The sequence below is a fragment of the Chrysoperla carnea genome, chromosome 4 (assembly GCF_905475395.1).
Source record: "Chrysoperla carnea chromosome 4, inChrCarn1.1, whole genome shotgun sequence".
Taxonomy (NCBI): Eukaryota; Metazoa; Arthropoda; class Insecta; order Neuroptera; family Chrysopidae; genus Chrysoperla; species Chrysoperla carnea.
Window position 1 is genome coordinate 64,050,402 of NC_058340.1, and position 21,479 is coordinate 64,071,880.

Here is a 21,479-nt window from a genome sequence, read left to right on the forward strand (position 1 = left end):
ATTTTTTTGATAACACATGCAAATTTGATCCGATCTTATTGGAATTTCTTTGAAACCTACTAATTTTGAGTCATTCTTTTCAACTGTGATGTCAGTTTTTCCCAAGCTATCATTTATGTGCTTAATTCCAGGACTAGGACTCCACATTCTTGAAACCTATTAGAGCTAGGTTAATTTTGATCACAAATTTGAAAAAAATAAATCAATTACTTTGATTAGGGTTGGACAGTGGTCTATAATCGAAAATAACAATTTTTCAAAAATAATTAGGCAAAAAATAAAAAGATTGACCATTTTCGACAACAACTAAATAAGATGAATAATTTAAGAAATTTTCGTAAAATCCAGTCCATGGTACAATAGTAAGAAAATCTACATTTCCTTTTCGAAAATTCGTTAATAAATAGAACATATTAGAATTAGATGAAGAAGGAAATGACAATTTCTACTTTGGATAATAAAGACGAAAGGGAAATATACATATAAAATAATATACAGACAAGTAAATATCGAGTATATACATCATTATAACTTTGGATATAGATTTCGAAAGAGAAGAGAGTTCCTATTATACATACATATAGAAGATTTGTTTATGAATAAGAAGTGACTGGTTGAATGAATGAAGTTTTCGTCGAAGACATATAACATATTCCTAACAACTATCACGAATGACATGACACACAGTTTTCCACATGTAAGATCTTATAATAATGATAATAATAACTTTGTCGAACTATTAGACAAATTTACATTACATTACAAAATTTTAATAACAATAAACATGTATTATGTCATGCGAGTTCAATTACTATGCAATGATAGTTTTTAGACAAGTCATTATATCCAAAAAAACAAGTGAAAACTAGCAATTGACTGAGTTAATTGTTGAAATACCATGTACAGACAGTGTTGATTACGGAATCGTTTGTTTTTTGACGTGCTATAAGTAAACAGAGATAGCCAGCCATGTGTACATGTTACACACACATGAATGCTATTCTCATACATACTATATACAATATTCGCACCTAATTTGCGCCCTCACGGGTAAACAGTGATGTTTTCGAAAAAATTTTCCAAACAAAAGTTTATTTTTTTATAAAGAACATTTCTTACATTAAAACTTTTGTTTTATCTCGGTTTAGAAGACCCAATTGACCTATGTTGCTCATTTACGAACTGCATGCTATAAAAATTTCAACTTGATTTTCGACTTTGAGTTATCGTGATGACAGACAGACAGACAGACGGACAACTGGAAATGGACTAATTAGGTGATTTTATGAACACCTTTACCAAAATTTTGTTCATAGCATTAATATTTTTATACGTTACAAACTTGGTACTAAACTTAATATACCTTGATATATTTCATATACATGGTATAAAACAAGTGAAAACAAACAATTGACTGAGTTAATTGTTGAAATACCATGTACAGACAGTGTTGATTACTCTGTCACATTACACATACATACATGTCACACATATATAACTGATATTCCCATATAATACACACTATAAAATTTGCGCTCTCACGGGTAAACAGTGATATTTACTAAAAAATGTTTCAACCAAAGTTGTTTAATTTTGTATAACATTTTTTACATTTAAACTTTTGTATTATCTCTAACGGTTTACAAGATGGGTTCTACGGACCCAAGACCCAATTGACCTATATTGCTCATTTACGAACTCGACCTTACTTTTTACGAGTACGCTGTATTTCAGCTTGATATCTTATTTCGTTTTTGAGTTATCGTGTTCACAGACGGACGGACGGCCAACCAGAAATGAACTAATTAGGTGATTCTATGAACACCTTTACCTAATTTTTTTCGTAGCATCAATATTTTTAATCGTTACAAACTTGGGCCTAAACTTAATACATAGTGAAATCGTAGGGAAAAAACTGTAAGTTATTATCTATCATTTTTTTCTGTACGGTCAATATTTACAAAGATAGCTTGGAAATTGATAGATGAGGACCATTAAGGTCACAATACTCGAATGGTTTGTTGTATTTTCGAAGTACATCATAACAAAATTAAGTATTTCAATTGAAGAGAATAAATGAATGAATGAATTCAAATATGATTTATGAATAAAAACAAAATATATTGTGTAAATATTAAATTTAATTATTCAGTACTAAATATTATATCTCTATGTATTCTAAATAAAATGTAAGGAAATTGTTTTCATTCTTCTTCTTTTCAAATTTAATTTTTTTAAGCATGTATGAATGATATGTATAGTGAAAATTGTTTAATACGCTTTAAGTCATTCTAAAATGGTAAACGGGTATCGTAAATGGTAGATAAGAATGTCATAAAAAATTGATTTTGGAGGTTTGTTTTTATTACAAGCTTTTATTTAGTTTCACCTGTCCAGTTGTCTGTCTTTAATCAAATCTTGCAAGTCAAATTTGATCCACTTCCCGGTTTTCGATTGAGCTGAAATTTTGCATGGACTTTTAGTTTGGATGACAATGCATGGTAAGGTTTTGGCGTTCTGATTTTCCCATCACTTCCACCATATTTGATATATATACATTTTTTTTAGTATTAAATTAAAAATTTTAATAAAAAATACTTTTAAAGGGACAAGCAAAAACCACCGCTTAATAGCCTTCACGTTTCTGGATCTCACTTACACACCTAAAATGTATGCACAGTATATCAGAAAAGATGGCTATGAATTTATGGTTCAAAGTGATGATCATAGATGGAGCAGTAAAATGTCAAATATTTTTATAAATTATAGCTCATGTGTTATTCTGATATATCAGCTATATTGTAGTACAGTTTCATTCAAATCCGTTCGGTAGTTTTTGCGTAAAACAAACAAACAAACATCCTTACTTTCAGATTTATAATATATAGGGATTTTGTAGAGGTTATGATTTATAAAGTTAAAGAATATTTTCATCACTCGACTAAAGATTACCGAATGATTGACGCGAGTGCTGATGAGATAACGATACTCTTTCGATGTTTCCATTAAACAATTTTCACTATAAACAACATGAAGTAGTAGATAGTGTTTTGTATTGTGTAAATGAATGTTTCAAACGTAAATACGGTTAATTAATAAATATTATTATGAAAGGTATATGAATGGATGGAAGTATTAATTAAATTTATTTTATATTACAACATACAATTTAATTTAATATGAAATTATTTTTAATTATAAATATTATAGATATAGCTGACTGAGTTGTCAGTGAGGGTGGGTGTGTTATAAGTCTTTTGGGTAATAAAAATATTAATAAAAAGTCATAATCATAAAAAATAAAAAGGGTTTGTTGTTTATTATATATCTATTAATATTTATTATTAAAATTTATGGAAAAATAAGTGTTAATATAGTGTGGATATATTTATGAATAACTAGCATTATACCCGCCCACTTCGCTGGGTTTCATAGTAAAGACCACCGTGTTATAGCCTTCACTTCCCTTGCTCTCACTTAGTCCTCTTAACACTCAAAATAGGGATAGGGATTGTTTTACATAGTTAAAAGTAACCAAATAATCAGTTGTTAACTTTAAAAATATAAAATAGCTATAATGCATTGAGTATATCAGAAAACCCTAGTTCAACATATCGCTACAAAAATCATTAATTTATTCTCTAGGATGATGTTCATAGATGGCCCACAGAAATGTCAAAAAAATAAATTTGATTTTTATGAAAATATTTATTAAAATATATCTATAAATTATAACTCATGTGATGTTCTGATATATGATTGTAAAGTTTTATTCAACTCCGTAACAAACAAACAAACACACAAACAAACTCACGTTTATAATATATATAGGGATTGTACGAGGGCTTGTGACATTTTCGAGGGTTTATTAATTAAGACGAATAAATTTCGTATATTTCTTTCCTTATTAAAATTAGGAAGCGATGAAGTAAGTCTTGCATCTGAAAACGGTTGCGTTAATTACCGATGGATTTATGGTAGAAAAGAAACCTAATCTCTGCCAGGCCAATATAAAATTACATTTTTTAATTATAAAACTATATCATATTAATATATCTATACTAAAAGAGTTGAAAACGTTTTTGTAATTATTAGAATAATATCTGGCGCGGTGTATTACCATTTTTGCTATCAAATGATCATCTTGATAACTAGCGGTTTTTAAGTTATAAATTGTGAATGTACTGTCTTTTTTTGACAAAAGTGTATGATTTTCGTAACACTGACTGAATATTTTACTCTTAAATGATCGAACATGCTAAAAATTGATACATTCCATCAAGATTTTCAAGATAACATCCGAACGGTAATTAAAATCGAATTTACAAGCATTCAGGAGTCAATATCTTGAAATTCATTTAACATATATTGAGAAAACGTGATTTTTCCAAAATTTAAGTCAATATTAAGTTTGTAGAAAATGATTTTTATAACGAGAGAAAAATATTTTTTCATTTTTTATGTGCGCTCTTTTCGATAATATAAGAATTACAGAAAATATAATAGAAATCGAAAAAAAATGTATTTATATAAAAAATATACTTTTCTGTAATAAATATTTGGTTGTAATAAAAAATACTAATAAAAAAAAATAGAATTAAGTATGAAAAATTAATATAGTATAACATTAAAAGTATAGTAAGTGTGTCTGCTATAATAAGGGAAAGGTGTATAAAGTTATTCTTCGAAAGAAAAATCCTAGAAATAAGTTCACAAAAGCTATAAAATTAGATTTTAGATCCAAAATTTTATATAATAAAATTCGTTTTTGTTCGTTTCAAATCGACCAAATTTTTCGGGTGAAACCCACCATGAAACATGTTGAAAATGATGCTCCTATATGTAAGGTAAGCTTAAGCACCATGGTGTCAGTTTTGCGCGGTACAGGTGAGCACTGGTGAAAATATGAATGTCACACCCCTTGGTATCTTAACCCTACATCAGCAAATATGTACGGCATTGCTGGATATTAACTCAGCTAAGTAATAAGTAATCGAAGCAAATAACATAACGTACGGCTTCGGAAATCTGACGAGAGATCAAAAGTTTTCTTTAACTTCCGATACCGAAGTTAACCGGATTTGCTTCTGCTCAGGCATTCATTTTCTCACCTGTAAAACGTAAAACTAACGCCATGGTGCTTGAAAATATTTTGGAATTACATACAGGAGCATCTTTTTCAACATGATATCCGGTGGATCATTTCACCAGAAAAACTTCAGCATGGGCTTGTGGTCTAAAAGCTTGTATATGTCATTAACTATTGAAAAAAATGATCGATATTTTAGTTTGTTCCTTCAGGATAGGTTTAGCATTTTTGTTACATTTTTCGAATTCGATTTTTTTTCTTTAAAGGATTATCTTGTACACGTTTCCCGGCCCTGCTATAGATAAAAATAAATATAATATACACAAACCTCTCGAGTCATAACGACAAGTGTGATATTTGCTGCAGATGATTCATAAAAAGCAGCTGGTTCAGTAATATTAATACCACCTTGTGGTGTCCATTGTCCAACTTTTTGTATTTCTTCACGTCGTAATTTTAATAGATCCAACTTGAAATTGACGCGTTTACCTTCATTAAATTCGATATGACCGGTAAGACCATTAGCGCCTGCCTACAAATCAAATAAAAGACAATCTTATAATAATTATATTTTTATATTATTTCTATTTTATGTACTTAAGGTTGTACTAGCACGAGTTTTACTTTGGGAGTATTATTGAGGTTGCATCGAGATTTCGGGGAAATTTTGTACTTGTTTATCCAGTTTTTGAATGAGGGAGGCGCAACGCTCCTTCTTGTGCTCCTATAAACCTAGAGCTCTCAAATGATCGTGTGCTGAAATTATTGTTTTATTATAGGTAAAATGACCACGAAAAGATGGTTATTGAAGAGACATCGAAATTTCGGGGAAAATTTGTGTACTGCTTTATCCAGTTTTTCATTATTTTTTCATTATTTTAGCAAAATTATATATAAAGCCAGATCTTCTAAATTCTGATCGAGTGCAGAAATTATTGTATTATTATAGCGAGTTTTCCAATAAGAGGTTTCAATTGGAAACCAGGAACTTTTTTTGCAAAATTGCGATGGTTTCGTTGCTTGTGTGGCACGTAGCGCCGTCTTGTTGAAACTAAAGGCCGTCCAGATCAATATCTTCTAATTCCGACCATAAAAAATTTGCTTTGATGAAGCGTGTATCGTTCCATTTTCAGTAATAACGTAGTCAAAAGGTGACAACCTCAAAATTGACAACTGTCCAAATAATGAGCTAATCAAAATGAAACCTCTTATTGAAAAACCCTATACAATGACAAGGTAAAGGTGGCACAAGTCCGGTTTTACACGAGCTTTTAGAAGGGCTTGTTTGATGAATTGCACTATTTTTTCAATTAAGGAATTTTGGTTTTCAAGAACTGCTGATGTTTTCTAAATATTGTTATATTGTTATAAAAATTTATTAAGAAAATAGTTTTTAAATTTCGAAATAGTTTTTCAAGTTTCGACTGATTCGCGAAATTTCTTCTATAAAATTCTAACACACCTTTGGAAACTTCTTGGATATCATAAGCGTTATTTAAGTTTATATGACCAAGGATATTTTAAAGCGAGAAGAAAGCGTAATTCGTAAACACAAATTTTTTTTTCTTTTCATAGTGTGTTGAAAAACCTTCGAGAATTATAATATAAACTTTTACCAAATTTTCTTTACTCAGTGTCGATGCTAGAACAACCTTAGGTAAATAAAATGGAGTGTGATAAATTTATTGGCACAGAACATATTTCTATCTAAATTTTTATAGTATTTACTAAAAAAAAAAAAATTATGAGTTGTTGAAAAATAACACTGTAAAAAAATAACATAAAATATATCCCGGACAGTTAACGGTATTTTTTGGAATAGATTAAAACATACCACAGATTCTGCCAAGTAAATAAATAATTTGGTATATTATAAAAAAAACACAAATATTCATTTAGTTAGGGAGCTAAAAACATATTGTAACCAAATGAGATGAATACCAAATAGTAGTCGAGAACTTTCGAGAAGGTAAGGGTTTGTAAAAGGGATGTTTATACAATCAAATTTTAAAACTAAAGCTCAAATTAAAAATATTGCTTTCGACTTTTGTACTTGCAAGAAACCGGGAGCTCCTCGTTTGAAGATCAAGAAACGAAAGCACGTGTAGGCAATTTTCTCATATATAATTATGTGAGGTTTTCTTTCGCTAAGGGCTCGCTTTCGACTTATAAGCTAATAGTGGGCCGAAAAAATTATAAAACATGTGCATCACATTAAAATATAGACTCATACCTTTAAAATGAGTACCTTAAAGTACAAAAATATTATTAATTGGTCAATCTACGGCCGTTTCAAACCAAGCACTTCGCGCCGATCTTATGCAATGTCATTTTTATTTACATTTTATTAACCATATCTCCGGTTCTATTGGTCTTATCAAGACGAATAAAAAAAGGAAATATTTGCTTTTTCATATATAGTTTAAAAAAATTAATGGTTTTTACTAAACTTTCAATAACTTAGGAGCTATGGCCGTGTTAACAATTAATTTGTTTATAACAAATTTCCCCCTATTCTGAGCGATGAGCATGCTAAAAATTCGAATTCAGCGGGTCAAAATACGTCGAAATACACTCCTTGTTCGATAGGACTTGTAAATGCATACAAAACCTACTCAGCGTCTACACTATAAGCAAATAAACCATATGGCGGTGACTGGGTACCGTGCAAGAGAGTGAGAGAATGTCCCCATCCTACTCATACCTGCATAAGAGCATATCTTATCTAATTCTACCATAGATAAAAGTATATTAGGAACTTTTCGACTTAAAATTGTTCAAAGAATACGATCTTAAGCTATGCACATCTAGTCACGGTATATCCTGTACGGTTTTAAATACAAAATTTTTAGATTCTGAATTGCTCTTAGTTTTAATTAATAGAATCTTATTTAAAGAAATAGGACTCATGTGTCTAGACCGTTTTAAATTTCTTGTTTGATTTATTTTTTATACACCTGGTTCTACTTTTACAAAGTTACATACAGCGCGAAAAATTAATGGCACTAATGATATAAACTTTATTTTATAAAGTTTTAAAATACATTTGAGATTTCAATATAGTTTTCGTTCTGTGTAAAAGTTACCGTTTTCTATGTATTTATTCACTAGAGAAATTTACACATAGCACAGTTGATGATATAAAATTGGTTTATATCAAATTGAAACTCACAGCAGCGTTTGTTAACTTTATACCTAAATCAATTACATTGATGAATAATCAAAGAGAGAAATTTTCTAACTATTCTAGTTAATCAGAGAAATAAATGTGCAAAAAGCAATTATCGAGAAAACGATTTTACCACGGCCTAACAGACAACAGTGCACTACGACATATTGGAGGAGCTGTCACAACAGTGAAGAGTAGGAGGCAATAATGCTTACGCTGACTTATCTTCTTTGTCATTTAAATTGTGTAATTAAAATATTGTCACATTTGGGTCAGCCGGTCTTAGACGACCTCTCGAAGTTAAAATCGATCGACGTCAAATCTCTTCTACTAGAACTACCTCTGAGCTGAACTAAAATGAGCCTTATGGCTAAAGTATGCCCACGCAGACACAAACACCTCAATCTAGCCTTACAGTAGGAAAAATCTGTTGCCAGATGGAGATGTTTCCTTGGTTAGAAACAACGCAACGTACTTCTTTTGTTTACTGCTTTTTCCCAACTATGCTTATATTAGAGAAAAAACCAATTTGAATGAAAAGGTTGAAAATTAAATTTTTTTTTGTACCTATGTGTTGTTAAAAAGTGAAACTGATCATTTAGAATATTTTTAATGATAAAGCTCTTTTTCGTACGTACAGAGAATTTAATTGAAGAGCTTTTTAAAGCTAACGTGAAAATAGTTGTTTCTATCTATAGGATGGGTATGCACGTATTTAAGTTAATATACTAGACAATAAAGTTTTATGTCGTTAAAGTATGAAGGTTGGTTGTATGAAATAAATTACTCGAATAGGTAGGTAGTGTTTACACTGGCATCAAAAAATGACTTTACTTTGTACTGCCCAGCAGCCAGAGAGTTTTTTTAATCAGTTTTATGATGGTACCCTATTATTATTTTAGATAGGTTCTTAAGCACTCTGCTAGTCTATTAAAAAAGTAAAGATTAGGGTAGTACTCAATACTTTTGTAATTATCGGGTCCCTACTTGGTCCCAAATGTATGACAGTCTTTAAATAAATAAAAAATAATTAGTAAAATTAAATCAACAAAATTACTTGTAAATGCATATTTAGATAGCTATGAAATCTTTGTTCATAAAGCATGAGTTAAATTAAGGAAGATGTAAATCCACTGGACCACCATCAGTAATAAATGACGTAAAACAGTCAATACGGCAGCCATAATCATACTAGATTAGACTAGACATGACTATACCAATAAATGAGTGGGGCATTTTAAAATTGTGGTGTAAATTACTATGGTTTCTTAATATCCATCCCTTTATTCATCGCTTGCTGAAAAGTCCAGTTTAAGTCATTACACAAGTTGTCGTAAGGCAAAATGATTTTCTCAATAGTGTGAATAGATCGCAAAATACTTTTAAGTTAAGATGATATTGTGTTTCCAGTAAAGTGCCGATTGTCGGCCAAATTTATCCTATTTAGACTTTTAGTATCAATAAATGCATAATTTTATCAATATATGAAAACTCACTTTTAGAGAAAATTTTTTGATGCCATTGTAAAGTTGCGATAGCCTGAAATACTGATGATAGATGAGGTATCATATATAATTAAAACCTTTAAACATAAAAATTTATAGTTATGGAATATAATAAAAATAAACGCACACCTATATTTACCTATATTTGGAATTTAACTCTTTAGTCATCAAACCTAAGTATCAATCAATTTTATTTCCAAAATTTCTAATCGAGAAACTTATTAAAAAAATCGCAGTACATAGTCGGGGTGGTACTGAAGTCGTGTGAGTGCGACCTAATTTTGCTGAAAACTCTTTCAGTTCTTAAATACGCGAATCGCGTCGAATAAGCCTAGTCACATGTAGATGTCATAACTGGTTCGCGAAATAATCGAGGCGAAAGAATCCGAACGAACATACGCACATACGTACACACACACACAGACATCACATTGAAGGGTTAATTCGGATAATGCGGCCTTGAAACCGCGGAAATATGTAAAATTGGAGATTTTCAAAATCGGCTCCATTACATTAACTTCCTCGTGGAAGTTAAAAATGATGATAAATGAGTGTAGCATGGAATAATTATTGAAGAATTTTATTTCTGTTCACATAATCAAAATCTTTATTTTAAGAAAAATGATACTTGGATCGCTATCGTTCTACCATCGTCATTTGTAAACTAAGCCCATGTTCGCTTTTGAACACATTTTTATCGATAAAACTCATTTTTTTTTGAGTAATTTGTTTGTGCCAAGAAAAAAAAGAAACTCACTCTTGATGTGATAGATATACGTATGTTAAGTTATTTGAAGGAAAAATCAAGTTTGACATATGAACACATACACAACATTGGCAGTGATATGTACAAAAATAAAAATAAATTTTAGTATTATTTGTAACCATTTTTATATAAAAATCAAGAGCAAAAAGAAATAGGAGGGAAAAAGTAGATCATATACCGGAAATAAAAAGAAAATGTGTAAAATAAATAAATAAAAATAACCTATATATACAATACATTTATAAAACAGGATGATCCACTAATACTTGATTTTTCTTACATGTTTTCTTTTAAATTTCATTGTTTGCATTTAGTTGTACTATTTTTTTTCGAATCTTTCCGAAAAAGAAAAGTTCATCTAGATGCTTAAGTCGTGTTGCTTTAACCTATTGCTAAAGTTGGCGCGTACAAAAGCAGGGAAAATTGTTGAGTGTATATTAAAATGTAACATCCTGTATTTATAAATATATAAATCAAAGAAATAAAAAATATTTTTTTTTGTCTATTTACCGAATCAATATAATTGTATAAACTAAGTCCATCATTCCATGGTGTTTCTAAATCACATGATAGATTTGATGGTCGTAATATGTGTCCAGAATCCAGAGCACCAAGTCCTGCTGCGAACACGTATACTGTATCAAACATTAGTGCAGGTTCTGCCTACAAAGAAAAAACAAAAACAAACCCAATACAATATAATAGCAATAATAAAATCTTATGTGAAATGTCAAAGAACCTCTATACACAGCAATATTATAAACAAATAAAGTTTGTCCGCTTCGTTCAAGAAATTTGTCCTCTTAATTCAAGGAAAATTTTTTCTTAAACTAAACAAGTAAACTCTGAGATCAAACACATAAAATATTTATTCAGTATTTTGCTTTTAATCTATTCAATTCTTATTTGTATTTGATTGTGAGTACAGGCAGTCCTCTTAATTAAAATCTATTGTTTTTTTGGTCAAAAATTGAGTATAAACATGAATTTGAACTTCTATAATTTTGAAATATCCAATATAATTCGTACATTTAGTATATAAGGCAAAATCTGGGAAAGTATCATAAGTGAGAGGTATACAGTGTGGCTACCATCTCGTAAGCCATTTAAAATACATGAAGTAAGACGTTCTTATGCATAAAACAAAGAAAACAAGATAGCAGTGTTGTATAGGAATCACATAGCATGGCAGGATTGGTGTGTCTATTGACAGCGATTATACCACATAGGAGACAGTGCCTTGAATAAAGCATGATCGCTGTTAATAGACAAACCTGCCTGGCTTTATGATTACTATACAACACAGCTTAGTTGTTTTATTTGTTTTATGCATAAGAACGTCTTACTTCATTTATTGTACTAATGGCTAACGACACGGTTGTCAAACTGTACTAAAAAATAACTACATCTATCTTTTTTATTTCTATTTTATGCATAGTTTAGCTGAATATTTAATTGAAATTGTATTTTTATATCCAGTAAATTGTACTTGGATGACCGAGCTTTGCTCGTTATTTTTTTTTGTTGGACCCGTTTTCGAGATTTAAGTTTCCGAGATAAACGACGTTTTCTAAAAATGAAAACTAGCTAGATCTATTTTCGCCCCCGTAACCCCCCATTTCATGGAAATCTTTGTAGCCGTTTCCGAGATAAAACGGCTGTTTTTCCGCACTGTAGACTCACTTCGACTGAAAGCACAGCCATTGTACATAGAGGTTTAAATATTTTTTATTTATAGGCAATTTTCAAAAAATAAAAATAAAACATTATGAATAGAAATTATATTATTAAGTTAATATTCTTGGTATTAAACAATAAAAAAAAGCGTAGAATGAAAAATGAATCCACAAAATACGTACAAAATGTGTTTTATGTAGGCGTACAAAATGATTCAATAAAGTAATTTAAGGCATGAATTTGTGGAAAATTTTCCATTCCTTGAAAGTCAAACCGTTATATCGAAAGATATGGTGAAATTATATACATATAATGTATATTATAACACATTCGACATTGATTTTAGATTCATAAATCAACCCAACTTTAACTCGACCCAATATCATTGACGTTAGAGTTATATAGACTGAGTGTCAAACTCTTTTAAGCGTGCCAACAACTGAGGTAATTGCTTAGGTCCAATCATTGTAGATTTTAAGTCAAAAAGCGAAAAAGTTCAGTGAAATCACGATGTTTTATGTAAAACATTTTGTGATATGAAAATTTGACATTCAATGTATATTTTTTTGATAAATGTCCCTATATTCTTTTGATAAATGTATATTTTATTATAAATATCCCTAGCTGACCTAAGCAATTACCTCAGATGTTGGCACGTTTCTCACTGTACGGAAAGATAGGCGATGCTTAGTCTATATAAAACTATAAAGTCAATACCCAATATAAATCGATTCATATTTAATAAGTAGATCGAATTTTGTTGGGTCAAGTTATATTGTAGTTTATAGTTCATTTATAATTTTTAGATTAAGGCTGATTGATCTATTATATATGATTTCGTATCTTATGAAATTTTAATTTTATTTGATGTTTTAATTGCCTTTTTCATTTAAAACATTCTGTAAATGCTTAGTTATAAAATTGTTTTGCTTAATGGACGAAACAAAAATGAATTAACAAATATAAATTATTCACCTTCTGCGAATAAAATAATTCAAGAGAAAAATTTAATTTTTATCCAACAAGAATAAATTCTTTTCAAAATAACAAAATAAAATTTATCCAAAAAAACAAAAACTTATACACTAATTCGAAGTTTGAAAGTAGAACGAAATGGCAATCTTTTCTTCACGTTTCTATTATTGTTAGTATAATTAAAGTAATATAAGATATTTTTTAGTTTAGATAAATAAATATTAAATTCGAAATGTTTTTGGCAACCGCATTTATATATACAAAAATTTGTAACTTATATATTTTATGTATCATGGTATTAAGGAACCCTACACAAAATAATTGTAAAATTAAATTTTAAAATACTGTGAATTGACTTGGTAATTGAATGCAAGTTAGTCTGACTCTTTTTGACATATTTTTGAGTTATTCGACTTCCAAGTAACGATATTTCGTAGATATTAATAGTCCTGGATTAAGTCAGCATATAACGTTTGCGAGGCTTGTTTGATCAATAGTTAATATTTCATTAGACAAACTTATCTGCACAACATTTACCTTTCTGTTTCAGTCAACGAATACTTTACCAGTATTATTTAAAGTAATAAAGTATCCGTTAACCCACAGTGTCCCATTTAACGACACCCTCATTTAAAACTTATTTTCCGCTGGATGCTTGGGGTGTGTACACTTTTAATATTAAACCATTATATAAGGTAAATTTGACCCAAAAAATTGATCAATTATGGCTTTATCTCAGAAACTATTCGTCCAATCTTTGAATGCACACGATTTTGGTGTTTTTTTGGGTCAAAATTACCTTATAAAATGATTTTTATCGATTTCCGAAACTAAAAATTTTTTCCCGATTTTCTTGATTTTTTTGAAGGACTACCCCTTAAATAAATCGAAAAAAAATTTTTATTACCGATTTGGATAAAAATCATTATATAAGGGCAATTTGACCCAAAAAATTTAAAAATCCACTTTATTTGACGATTAGATGAATATTTTGCGAAATATGGGCCGAAATCCCTTCGATTATGGCCTTATCTCAGAAACTATCCGTCCAATCGTTAAATGAACACGATTTTTTACTTTATTTGACGATTAGATGAATGATTAAAATATGAACCCGAAAGCGTTAGACCAACTTTCGCTAGGCCAATCATAAGGCTAATTGACTGTAATATTAGTTAACATTGCTGTTATGCGGGGTTCTTTTTAGCATTGAAAAATAAAATGCTAGAAATGTATATAATATTTCAAACCTGTATTATCCCACTACGATTTAGTATCGCATTGCCAATTGGTTGAAATTGTTCCATTTCTTGTAAGATTTCTGCTACACGAGTGTCACCAACATCCACTAATCGAAATGCTGTTATATTCACTGAATTGTATTTGAAATCTTCTAAATCGAATGTTTCAATATCCTGCAATTTTAAATAAATACAAATATCGTTAAAATATATTATTTATGTATTATTTCGTTTACAAAGTGTCACAAAAGTATGTGCAATCAATACAATCAATGTATGAATGAGCTCTATTTAACTAACGAAAGCACATGAACAGACCCAAAAATTTCCGAAGTTAATATTTTTTCGTACAACTTTATTCTCCTGACGAAACATATTCTCTCCATTTCTGAATGACTTGAAAAATATAATATATTAAAAACAAGTGTAAATAAACAATTGACTGAGTTGATTGTTGAAATATCATGTATAGACAGTGTTGATTACTCTGTCACATTACACAAACATACATGTCACACATATATAACTTATATTCCCATACAATACATACAATACAATTTGCGCTCTCACGGGTAAACAGTGATTTTACGAAAAAATGTTTCAAACAAAAGTTATTTATTTTTTTTTTAATTTTTACATTTAAACTATTGTTCCACTTTTAACGGTTTTTAACGGCAAGACCCAATTGACCTATGTTGCTCATTTACAAACTCGACCTCAATTTTTACATCCTAAGCACGCTGTAAAAATTTCAGCTTGATATCTCTTTTCGTTTTTGAGTAATCGTGATGACAGACGGAAATGGACTAATTAGGTGATTTTATGAACACCTATACCAAAATTTTGTTCCTAGTATCAATCAACTATTATAGTTCCTTGAAATATAACTCAGAAATTTGATTAAAATGGTCTAAAAGACTTAAAATATCAAAGAAAATTAAAAAATTTCTATTAAGTCTCTTAAAATAAAGTTCGACGTACTCGATGAGACATTCTTTCTTTATTTAAGAACGACATAAAGAAATACTATACTCTTGAATATAGAAATTCGGTTCAAAACCGAAAAATGTAAAGAAAATTGAAGGAAAATTAATCAAATAATTTAGTTGAAATATATATATATATATAAATAAAAAATATCTGATAAGAAGAATTTTTTGTTCAATTTATTTTTTCCTTATTATTTATATTATATATGTTTCTGAAAGAAAACAATTACTTCAAGTTTTCTCTCATTCGAATTACGATGATAAAGAAGAATACGAATAATTTATATTTATACATAATTTACTTCTATTTTTTTTTTCGTTTTATAACTAGTCATTTTAAAATTGTTAACTTTCTCATTTTTCCAGGAGAAATGCAGAAGAATTAAGAATGTGTTATTATATTAGTTCGAGTTTATTTCGTCGAAAATATTCATTTTATTAGGTACAATTTTAAGAAAATTAATTTTGAAAGGGTGTTGGATAAAGAAAAATTGTGTGGAGAAAGAAATGTTACAGTCATATTTTTATATAATGTATATGAAATATACTAAGGTATACTAAGTTTAGTCCCAAGTTTGTAACGCTTAAAAATATTGATACTGAGAACAAAATTTTGGGATAGGTGTTCATAAAATCATCTACTTAGTCCATTTCCGGTTGTCTGTTTGTCTGTCGTCTGTCTGTCATCACGATTAGGACGTAAAAAGTGAGGTCGAGTTCGTAAATGAGCAACATAGGTTAATTGGGTCTTGGGTCCGTATAGGACCCATCTTGTAAACCGATAGAGACAGAACAAAAGTTTAACAGTAAAAAATGTTTCTTATAAAAAAATAAATAACTTTTGTTTGAAACATTTTTTCGTAAACATCACTGTTTAACCTTGAGAGCGAAAATTGCATAGTATGTATTATATGGGAATATCAGTTATATATGTATATGTGTGACATGTATGTAAGTGTAATGTGACAGAGCAATCAATACTGACTATACATGGTATTTCAACAAATAACTCAGTCATTTGTTTGTTTTCATTTGTTATTTGTACGTACGTTAAATTTGCAATCGTTGTCTTCTTAATTTTCTGTGCTGAACTACTAATCTTACAGAATTTATTATTGCCCGAGAATTAAATAAAATTTCCATTATTTTTAATGCGCCTTTCACTAATAGTTCGCGGGAAAGATCTATTTTTGTTTAATGATTAGTACATACTTGAAATTTCGTAAATGGCTTCCTTTTACCGAGCCTACCAAACTTTTTCTCTACACGATTTTTTTCAAAAGAGATGCGTAAGCAAAATAACGTCATATTTAAGCTATCGGTCTGAAAAAACTGAAATTTGTCGGACACTAGACATGACCATTTGATAACATTAAAAATTATCACCTCGAATTTGCTGTACTTAAGTATTTCTTTTTTTCAATACATTTTTTGTTCACAACACATTCGAAAAAAATCCTAGAGAGAAAATTTGGTATACTCACCAAAAGGAAGACACTCACGAAGTTTCAAGTATAGATATGTATTGATGATTTAACAAAAAGGGCACTGTCTCGTGGACTATTATTTTGTAGAAATATCTTGAAATCGTTTTATTTGGATTCTATTCAAATAAAAAAATGTGAAACAAATAATATCACCAATAGAGCACTTTTTAACAATATTATCTTAGTAGTCCGGGAGGTAATGTTGAATTTTTGCTAGAAAAAGTTAAATTATTTCCGTGATTCCCCAAATAAATGCCGGTCAATCATATTTACTTTGATAATTTTCTATAGTTGCCGTACACTATACTAAATTTGGGTCATATTTTTCAAATTTGTGATCAAAATTAACCTAGCTCTAATATGTTTCAAGAATGTAGAGTCCTGGCCCCGGAATATAGCACATTAGTGGTAGCTAGCGAAAAATGACCCAAAATTAGTGGGTTTCAAAAAAAAAAATCCAATAAGATCGGATCAAATTAGCCTGTGTTTTCAAAAAAAATGGAATTTTTAACTTTATGACGTCATCCGAATCCAAAAAATTTAATTTTACTCTATCACAACCAAATTTTATCACATGTTGATTAACCAAGTATATAATTCTACAAAATTTGGGCCATACTTTTCAAATTTGTGATCAAAATTAACCTAGCAAATTGGTTTCCAGACTGTTTCCAGATCGTTCGAAATGCCATACGAAAAGCTAATTCTGGAATCGGTTTTTTTTTTCTAGAAATTAGACCATAATAATAAAACGACTCTCTAAGCTCTCAAACTATTATCTTGTTACATAAAATGATATTATTTTGTGCGGATGACAAAGTTGTAAAACGTGGTAGATTAAATAAAACATATAAACAACTACATACTCTTAAACTCTTGTATTCGAATAACAAATAACAACTATTTCATGTATTTATTTTAACATGCAAAGGGTTATTCATTCATAAAACATAACAAATACAGAAGTTTAGTTAGAAAACATCGAAAATAATGATATTTTAAATAATTTATGGTCTACGTTTCTTATTATTAACTGTATGTATTCGTCGGATTTTTATATAAATTTATTCGGATTTTTTTTTCTTCGCATTAGAGAGGGGAATATTCTGTGATATAAGGTACGTTGTGATTAGAGTTGCTAGATTTTATAGTTTAGAATGAGATATCATTTTTATTGACTTAATCTACAGCTTTTTGTAGATTAGTTTGAAAAATTGTATCAATTAACGAAATAATTCGGTAACAAGGGTAAAAAGATTCTTAGTAAAGTAAAAAGTTCACTTCAAAATTCGTAACGCTTTACACATGACTCGTCTCGCAAAAAAAAAAAAAACTTTAAACGTTTTCTCAAAATAATGCCTTGTGTATTTTGTTCATTGGAGTATATCGTCTTAACATCGGCCTTAATTTTGAAAGGGGCGAGGACAAAAACCAAAATCGCGGACAAAATAAGGTAGAAAAATCAACGATTTTTTTAACTTCCCGCACGCGTACGTACGTAAGTGGTCATTTTTTCGTCGTCGATTTCTTGCGAACAAAAAATGATATCGACTTCATTGAGATGTTTATCGAAGCGTATTAACGGCAATATGCGAAGTGTATTCGGTCGAGTCGGGTCGAGTTTTAATCTTTTAAAATTATTTATTATTCTGGGAAGTTATTCACGTGGACTACACGGGTCGTCCCATACTCTATCCACGGCTTGTTTTATTTGTTCTCGTCTAGTCGTGATTGAAATAGATTCTAAAAGGTAATTTTCGAGAAGTAAACTCCGATTTTAAGAGGTAGTTTCCGAAGATAATCTCTGCAAAGTTTCATCTGATTTTTTACAGAATTTTTTGGTGTCCTCTACCGTTAATTTCATAAGAAGACATAGAATTTTACCGGCATAGAATTTTTCATTAAACTAGTTTTGGTTTTTTAAGGGTCAGAAACAGTTTAGTTCTTATTGTAATGATATAAATGATGGAAAAAATACTTACAAAAGTTGTAAAAATATAATGATATCTGTAATCATTCATTTGAAGCTGTAGGATCTGAAAAAAAAAAATCAAAAATATTTAGTTTTTTTTTTTAGTTTTTGTAGCAAAACCACATTATTTTGTACTAATCAATAAATAAATTAAACGACAAATTTAACATTAATCAATTTATCAGATCTGACAAGACACCACCAAGCTTTAATAGTACTTGGTAAAACTTTTATTAATTTATTGGATAAAAGAAAGAAGAATTGTAAAATATATGGGGACGGTAGAACCATTGTGATTCAAGTGATAATTTTATATTTGTATGAAAATTTTTCCCATTTAAACTTTTGTCTTATCTCTTATAGTTTACAGAATAGGTCCCTCGGACTTAAGACCCAATTACTCCTTTACAAACTCAAACTCATTCTTCACGTCTAGACCACGCAAAAAAATTTCTACTAGATATCTTTTTCCGTTTTTGAGTTATCTTGTTTACGGACGGACGGTCAATTGGAAATAGATTAGGTTATTTTTTTTGTTTTTTATCATCAATATTTCTAAGCGTTACAAACTTGGGATTAAAATAATAACTTGATATACATGTATTTCATATATTACAGGTTTTAAGAATAATATTCGTCTTTATGCATTAAAAATTCAATTCTTGATGAAGGTGGGAATTTATTGAGGAAAACGTTGTCAAATGATACCTTACTGAAAGAATTGCACATTTCGTCCTCACATGCCAAAATCTGTATTTTAAAATTATACTTGGAGCACTATGGTTCTACAATTGTCATGTAAGTAAGAAACTTTTTTTCGTTTATAAAAAAAGTTTTGTAAAACAGATTACAAAATCATTAAAATTATGAGCAATAGTTTGCTTTCTTTATACGTAACATAATATTAATAAAGAAGTTATTATTATCATAATAAATCATTATTTCTTTTTATTTGAAAACTTTCAATAAAAATATTATTTAATACACTTCAATAAATAATGTAATGCATTGAAATAAGACGAAAAAAAAAAAAACTTAAACGAGCTATTAAAATCTATCGTAAGGATGCGCTCTTCCTGACTTTTTTTTATTTCACAGCGAAATTGTCATGATTTTGCAACTTGTCCAATTGTACAATTCACAAGATTCCTCAAACACAAAAAAATCTTTACTACTGTCTAAGCAAAGATAAAGTTTCCCACCCAAAAATTTTATAGTTTTTAAAAGTTTATTCGTTTTATCTGTTTCCAAAAATACTATTTTTAGTCATTTGTGCAGGGGTGAATATCATCAAAGTGCTATCAAAAACAAAGGAGGATTTTCCCACCCAAAGCCTTAAAAAAGGGTCAAGTTTTGCTCTGTATATCTAAAAATTTACATAAAATCTGAATAAAGATATGGAGTTACGCCATATTACGCCCTATCAGTTACGTCATATTACTTTATATCTCTGTATCAAAAGAACTACGAACGTGCATGCTTAAGGTGGCTTTTCGTATTCAAATTTCTTTTTAAACTTACTGCTCTAAAAAATTGATGCATATGTTTTGGATTTGTATCGACAATAAGTTTATAAATTTCTTTTTGTCGTATTTCACGTAATACTTGTCGATATGAATCTGGTCCAGCTTGTCGAATATACATTTCAGTTTTTGCTGCTGCTCGACTTTTTACTAATTCTTGTAACTTGAAAAGACCTGTAAAAAACATATCCGTATTAATTGTACAGCACATGAAAAAATGTGTAAGAAAAATTTTGGAGTAATGATAAGAATAGCCCTTGACCCGATAAAATTATCTTTCGAACAAAAAAATTAAAATCGGTTCATTTGGAGCTACGATGTCAGAAACGAATAGATTAGACCTGATTTATGTCGGAGGTTTAATTTAAAATTATCTTGGAATAAGATACAAATATTACGGCTGTTCCACTGTGCTCCACCTCCTCTTTTAAGCTTTCATAAAACTTTTTGATATATTTTTTTTGTCATACATATATCACCAACCAATTTATATTATTTTAATTAATTATCTAATAAAAGCAGACAAAATAAATCCCATTTATCAACGCTAGTATCTACTATCGCTATTTAGTAAGTAGGTGTAGCTGCAGTATACAGTCAAACCTGGGTAAGTGAGAACTGGATAAGTGAGAAAAATCTATAAGTGAGAGTAATAGCCAGAACCCGTTACTTTTAAGCTCCCAAAACCTCTATTAGCGAGAAGCAGAAATCTCTATAAGAGAGAGTCATTTTTCCCTCATGGACCTCCGTAAGTGAGACCTCTATAACCGACAGTCGAGCTTTATTTACTTGCTGTGACTTGTTATTGCTGCGTACCTCTATAAGAGAGAAATGCTACCCATGTACCTGCATTAGCGAGAAACTCGGGTTAGTGAGAAACCTCTAAAAGCGAGAATGAGATTGTGCTCCCTTGAACTCTCGCTTATCTAGGTTTGACTGTATATATAGAAGCTTAAAGTACTGATGATTTATTATTAAAATAGATTTAATATAATGATCTGTTTGTAAATGTATTATATTATATATATATATATATATATATATATATATATTTGTTATTACTTTAAAATGTAATTAAAGATGGAT

At 29.5% G+C, this 21,479-nt stretch overlaps 1 protein-coding gene across 1 annotated transcript in view; it reads right to left on the reverse strand.

Moving 5' to 3' along the window:
• The window catches only part of LOC123298858 (glutamate receptor ionotropic, kainate 2), a 55,493-nt gene that overhangs the window by 7,956 nt on the left and 26,058 nt on the right, over nt 1-21,479 (reverse strand). The window contains exons 4-8 of the mRNA XM_044880953.1: nt 20,392-20,567; nt 18,881-18,934; nt 14,432-14,596; nt 11,040-11,192; nt 5,418-5,621 (exon numbers count right to left, since the gene is read on the reverse strand). Coding sequence (XP_044736888.1) covers nt 5,418-5,621; nt 11,040-11,192; nt 14,432-14,596; nt 18,881-18,934; nt 20,392-20,567 — 752 coding nt within the window. The remainder of the gene's footprint in view (nt 1-5,417; nt 5,622-11,039; nt 11,193-14,431; nt 14,597-18,880; nt 18,935-20,391; nt 20,568-21,479) is intronic.